We start from the raw sequence: 7,008 nt of genomic DNA, 5'->3' as shown, positions 1-7,008 counted from the left end.
CTGATCATGTTCTCGCCATTGGCCTGCTGAACCAGGTAGCTGATGGGGTAGCGACACACAAATGTTATGTTGACGTATGATCTTGTGACGGCATCTGAGTTATTATTGTGTATGCTGTTGATGAACATAATATGGCTATCATCCAACACCTAAGGAAAACAGGATAGCTTGTTAAAAATACTTATGAAGATATCTCTGAATTGTTTTAAATGAAGGGGAATGTAGGTCTAAGCTGTAAAAAGTCATAAAAAATATCTGTTACTCTTTGCATTTCAAATCTAGAGCAATGCCTGTATACCTAAAGAGCATAAAACAAGTTATCTGCTTTTAATTAACTCACTTTTTTGTTCAGGCTGCATATTATATGCTATTATTGCAAAAACGGAGGATAAGAGTTTGCCAGAGATGGTTTACAGAAATGCATTGTTTTAGTGTCTTAACCAACTCCAGCTTTAGAATTTTAACCAACAATTAAATATACTGTATCTTGTGTGAATTACACATTAATGCATTTATTTATTACATGTGCACATCTGTAACCTCCTTTTTTCACAACATAATAACTTTTAATGAATTTTACAAGTTCTCAGTCAGTGATACAGTGAGAGGTTGGTGAGTGTTTTAAAAATAGACAGCTTACCATGTGGGATCAAACCATTTAATGATGGCTTCCCTTTTATAAGGGAGAAGTGAGCAAAGGTTCCATTACTGGGATTTAGGTTGACAGGCTGGTAGAGGCACAAAAGGACTACTGATTGCAAAGTGAGAGAGAGAGAGAGAGAGAGATACTGTATTTTGATGCCATGTTATTTCCCAATACCAAAAGTAAAAGCATGACATTTTGATCTCAGTCTATGATGTTCTCATACATAGCCAGACTAATTATCATAACTGAGTAATGGCTTGGACATTAAGTATTTCTAAGTCTCTAGTCCAATTAGGGAAATACAATTAATGCTCAGCTCCATCCTGCAGGTGTTTCCAAGAGGACAGTACCTTAATGGTCGAAAGCATAGTGGCTAAGCTAGGCTGAAGTGAAACACAATGGGACCTTGATCAATAATGCACAAAAAGAGAGAACAATGCCTCCACAGAATGACAAGAAAACAAGCCGTAATTACATTATATATAAGTGATCTTGAATACATGTAAACAGGCAATACCTTCAAGTAGACAGGATTCTACATAGGATGGAAGTAAAATAGAAAATGGGTATGATGGTTCTTGGGTGGTTGGGGGGTTAGGAGAGAAGAAAGTAAAGTATACAGGGATAAGAAAGAAAAAATATTGTGAGTGAGTTAAACAGAGTGATATGATGTAGGGGAGCATGGAATACAGGAAGGATGAATTGGCGGAGAATGGTGTGAATAGCGGCTCATGTCATAGTACACAGACTCGGGTGACAGTACATGGACAGTGCCTGTCTGGTGTCCAGTAGTCATTTAAGCCATTTTAAAGAGGGAGTGAGTTACCATGGTTTGATATCCAGAGACACTGTATAAAGAAACTGAGAATAAGCCATTGCCGTACTTGATTTAAGTGGTTACTGTTCTTGCAGTTGGTAGCATCTGATCATAAATACTAGAGCTGAAAAGCATGTTGAATATTTTAAATATGTTGACCAGGATGAGTTGAGTGATCTTTCTAAATAATATTTTAGTAAACAACAAATCATATGAACAAATGCAAATAAATTGTAATACATAAGACACATCACTGACAGAAAATAAAGCCGATGAACAAATGAAACGATACATTAAAGTACTTTACAAATATGTTAAATATATGACAACATCAATTAAAAGACATATTGTTTCATAGGGGATTACTTGGCTAATGACCCCCAGGGGGTATTTGAAGCCTAACCATATTTCCTGTGGGTGAGAATCAAACCCCTGCCTTGCATCTGTAATGTAAACACCTTAACTTTTATAACAACCCCCACCAATATTATCACTAAAACAAATTTCAGATATTAACAGAAAGAAAATAAGACTCATTATAAATCACTGATTAAGTGAATTGCAAGACATAAAGAGAAAATATAATATCAATAAGGTGAGAGGTTTAAAATGTTGAATGGAAATAGCTAGATAATGGTGTAATGATACAAGGAATAATTTAATCATTAATAAAATGTTACAGAAAATTAAATAAATTAATACTCTGTGAATGAAAGATTATCTCTTGAGACTCACTTTTTGATTATAAGGGATTGAAAAACTGATGAAGTAACATAAATTAACATTTTATTAGAATCACATTTTTCTATTTTCCAAGCTTAAAAACATAGAGACATCACAATAATGGGCATTTAATGATTTCCAGAGTAAAAAGTTTAGTAGAAAGAAAAAAGTCTGTTTAACTGAGATAACAATCCATTAAGATATGTAAGTGTGTATGATGTGCTTTACTTGATGCTTATCATTTTCTAAAAGAATGACTAAAGTTAATCTGACTAGTGTTAGATAAATAGTATGGTTATGAAAAAACACTATAAGCATAGAGCTTGGTGATAATAACAGATAAAGTCCTGACTGTGGTCTAGATCACTCAGTCTGAGGCTGGCAAGGGAGGAAAGATAGGCCTGTCTTGGGGGTAAAAATGGGCTGGAGATGGCCATGTACTTCCATAATCACCTGGAGGAGAGGTGGTAATGCAAGTGCAGGGGTAGTATTAGGCTCATCAAACCACCTGGTAGCAACCTTCAGTAAGGATATACTGAGGTGCATTAGAGATCTTCTCAGTAATGCAAACTGCATGTCTCTCCCTGAGCCAGATGGGATTAGACCATTATAATACCCTCATTGACAGGATGCTAGGTAGAGTACAAGGAAACAAATGGGCCATGCCTGAGTGGAGGAAGCTTCATGTTTATCAGGTATGAGGCACAAAGAAAACAATAAATTATCCCCCAGATTTAATAAACTCCATTTAAGAATAGCTTTATTCCTATATGGAGTGAATGGTGTCTGTGTTTGCATCTCCCTCTCAGCAGCACACCTTACATATTAATGAAGTCATGCTACTGAGGGGGAGCCATGTGTGCAGATACTGAATCAGTGCTGGAGGTGTGTTACAGTGCTCACAGATCTGTAACATGCCCCTTGCACTCTCAAAGTGCTGTATGGCACTTTCACAATAAAGAAAGTGTCCTTGGACACTTATTTAAGAATGTGAAGTGTAATGTCATGTAGGGGGTGTGTTACAGTATCTGTAACACACCCCCTGCATTGTGAAAGTGCCATACAGCACTAAAATAAATGAAGAAAGTGTCCTCGGACACTTAATTAAGAATGTGAAGTGTAATGTCATTTAGGGGATGTGTTACAGTATCCATTACACACACCCTGCATTGTGAAAGTGCTATACGGCACTAAAAAAATGAAGAAATTGTCCTTGAACACTTATTTAATAATGTGAAGTGTAATGTGTAATTTTTAATTAATGTTTTTTTGAATTACTTTTTCTTGAAAGTTTAAGTGTAGCTGAGCAGGTTTGTGTGGCACGGCACTTTGCTCAGCAGTGCTTAAACATACCGAGAAGCTATATAGAAATGTATAGGTGAAATCTTCACAGCCAACTTAGCTGAGTGGTTAGAGTGGCGGCTTTGGGTGCAGTAGGTGCACAGTTCGAATACCCAAACAGACTAGTCAGCTTTTACATGGGAAAGCCTTTTTAAAACAATTGTATTTTATTTATTTGTATAGTTATCGATATTTGTTAACCAGGGTTGCATAGCTGGTCCAGAATCCCAGTGTTAGTGGAAATATGAGGTGAAAACCACCATTTAAACACAAGTGTCCGATATAGTACAGTCACAACCCAAGGTAACGTAATGAAAGCACATAGGGGGAGGCCATGTAAAGTAAAATACATACACTTAATAATAATGTATCAATAATGAGTAATTAATATCCAATGTTTATTTTTTTAAATGAAAAATGTTGTTTGCCCTTAGCTCAGTTTTGCTAAGCACTGCTAAGCCAAGCTAAGCAATGCTTAAACAGGACCTGTCTGAGCAATACTGAGCCATGCTTAGCTCCGCTTAGCCATTTTGAGCATTGCTAAGCAGGCCTTTCTAAGCATTCCTCAGCTCAGTGGATTTGCGCACTTCTAAGCACTGCTAAGCTCTTGCCACTTTAAGCACTCCTCAACTCAGCTTAGCGGGTTTGTGCACTGCTGAACTTTGCTCAGCATTTTTGAAAATGGTCCAATGGCAATAAATTGCAGGAAAATGGCCATATTTAAACTGCACAGGTGGGAATACAGAAAGAACTTCTTAGAGTTTGATCCGTGCAGGAACTATGGTAGTTGCTGGAAAGGGAGAGCACTTTTGTGAGCAGCACTGGGGCATGGTGGAGTCCAGGGTTATGGCTGGACTCCTCATTAAGAACCATGGTGACAGACTGCTGCAGGGCCAGTACTAGGGCTCAGAATACAAGTCTGAGGCCTGGGACAGTCTGGCATATGAGCTCACCAATGCCACTGACATCCTCCGCACTGGTGAGCAGGTATGTCATCATTATGATGACCTGAGATGAAGGAAGGGGGCACTCTTGGCCCAATGGATCCAAGATTCATGGGCCCAGAATGCCCCAGAAGTCTGTAAGTATATCAAGTGGTGATTTATCAAATTGTAATAGGAATACCTGATAGACAGGTATGCATAATGGTGTGTTCCCCCCCATAGCTGAAGAGGAGAGGGCTCATGACATTGAGGCCCATGTTGAATGTCTGGCAAGGCTACGCAGACAGTGTGGTAAGTACAGATCTAACTTGTGATATATAGTGCAATAAATAAGAAAGTGTAATTGTCTACTGCCAATTAGGTATAGTGTGTTCTGAGTGCACTGAATAAATGTGTTGTTAGACCAACATTGATATAAGTGACTAATGCCAGGTAATGTGTAATACAGATGAAGACAACAAACAAGCTACTATTGATGAAAGAAAGCCAATACTGTAGTAATACTCTGTAGGAATGAATCTAGTAATAAAATACACTGTGATTGCTATGGTGAAGGTAATAAATGGCATTCATTCATCATCTACAGGATATGCAGTACAACTGAATTTAGAATTTTGAATGTAATAAACCACTGTGTCATGTCACCTTGAATAAAAATTATTACTGCAAACTGTTGTATTTAATCTGGTCTGTTGTTGAAGAAATACAATTGTACAGGTGCTACACATGAAAATATGGCTATGAGAGCATGAATTTACTGAAGTTTGTCTGATAACCAGCTGTTATGCTAAACTGTAGATGTGGAGCTGTAAAACAAGATACAATGAAATTTTATATATGTTCTGCACTAAGAGCTGAACCTTGAATAGTAATGTGTAATGTATTATAGTGTGTTCCCTGGAGCATTATCTTGTGCTAACCTTTGCATTTCAGCTTTATGCAGTCCTGAATGTAGGTACGGTGATGCAGGCAAGTATGAGATTGTAATAGGGGAGACTGCAAATATATGATGTGAAAATTTATATGGGTCGGGTATGCAACCAGGCACCCTGCTGTGGTCTGTACAGATCACACATATTCACATCCACTAGGGATTAAATGTGTACACCTGCATTCAAAGTATTAATACATAGTACACTATCTATCATGCATGAATCTCAGGCATGTATGTTCAACTGCCACTACAGTCTTCTGTGACACTCCACTTATATTATAAGGTCAGACTGTGTAACCAAGTGAGTTTTAGGCACAAATCAGTCAAGCAGCAGACATCAGTGCCCCAGTAGCTCAGTGTGATAAGAAATAGATATGTTGTTCATTTTTGCACACACAGACCGTGGTTTGAATCCAATGACTGGTACTAAGATGTGTTTATAGTTACACACAAGTAATCCTGACTATTTGTAGAAACAGTCAGGTAGTGTTAACAGATATTTTCTTCACAGGGCTTGCAAGTAAAGAAATGTTTGTAGTAACTGTATGAAGGGTATACTAATAAACTGTGTACAAATGTTCCAGTATTCAACCCCATGGCTACAAATGACAGCAGGATAGGTATATACTCCATGCACTGTGCATGATACATGTCTTTCAAGTGTCACGCTGTCATGGCTAGTGATCATTGTTGCCAATAACCTTGGACACAGATATAAATCCAGTTGAAGTATGCCAGTGGCAAACTCACACAACATCAGTACAGGGTACACCTTGTTAGTCATATATGTTACCTTGACATGTATGAGTCCCCTCTAGTCATGTACCTAAAGTTATCACAGTTTGCCCCATACCATTCCAGGTTGGCAGCTTAACAGGTATAAACGTGCTACAGAAGCTATAGGCCACTGTTAGATGTAAAGTGGGGGCTGACATGTAGAGTATTGAGCAGTACTGTTGTGAACAATATAGCCTCTACAGTTGGTAATGGACTGTTTTTTTCTCCCCCCATCCCTTATCTGCATCACTAATTATTATTCATATATTACAGGTATGTTGTTCTCAAAACCTAATGTTGGGACTTGTGTTCTATTATTATTCATATATTTCAGTGGTTGCATACTAACATACCTTGTTCAAATTCCACTGTTGGTGGCCTGTTGCCATAACTGTTACTGGCATGCTGTTACAATAATGACTGTTATTCCATTTATGCATGCGTTCTGATTGTTATGCAATTTTTTCAATTCTATTGTTCTCGGTTAATTGGAACACCCATGCATGCTGCTATAACTAATGTTGAAATATTTTGTTCATGACTAACCAATACACTTTGACAAACCTCAACACCATAGCATGTTTGGGTAGACAGATCTCAGTGGATCCGCCTGTCCCATCTCATCTGGCTGTTGCACTAGGTCCCAGCACGTCTGGGACCCAACCTTGAGCTGCCTCCTCAGGTGGTCTTGCACCACCCTTGGGTGGAACCACCTCAGGGGATGCCCCCCCCCCCGAGCACGGGTGTAAAGAAGACCCTGTCAGCCGACACCAGTTCCGAGGTATGGTGCGCAGGATCATCCAGCATGATTTGGATGACTGTGCCA

General features: G+C 38.5%; 1 protein-coding gene across 1 annotated transcript in view; it reads right to left on the bottom strand.

Annotated features, from left to right (window-relative positions):
* Positions 1-7,008, bottom strand: part of LOC122799593 (uromodulin-like) — a 561,298-nt gene that overhangs the window by 152,277 nt on the left and 402,013 nt on the right. The window contains exon 4 of the mRNA XM_044068761.1: positions 1-149. This exon is cut by the window's left edge and continues 12 nt beyond it. Within this exon, the coding sequence (XP_043924696.1) occupies positions 1-149 (149 nt within the window). The remainder of the gene's footprint in view (positions 150-7,008) is intronic.

The sequence above is a fragment of the Protopterus annectens genome, chromosome 1.part0 (genome assembly GCF_019279795.1).
Source record: "Protopterus annectens isolate FY-2018-M chromosome 1.part0, PAN1.0, whole genome shotgun sequence".
Classification (NCBI taxonomy): domain Eukaryota; kingdom Metazoa; phylum Chordata; order Ceratodontiformes; family Protopteridae; genus Protopterus; species Protopterus annectens.
The sequence above is the reverse complement of the archived record's forward strand: the minus strand, read 5'-3'. Positions and strand labels throughout refer to the sequence as shown.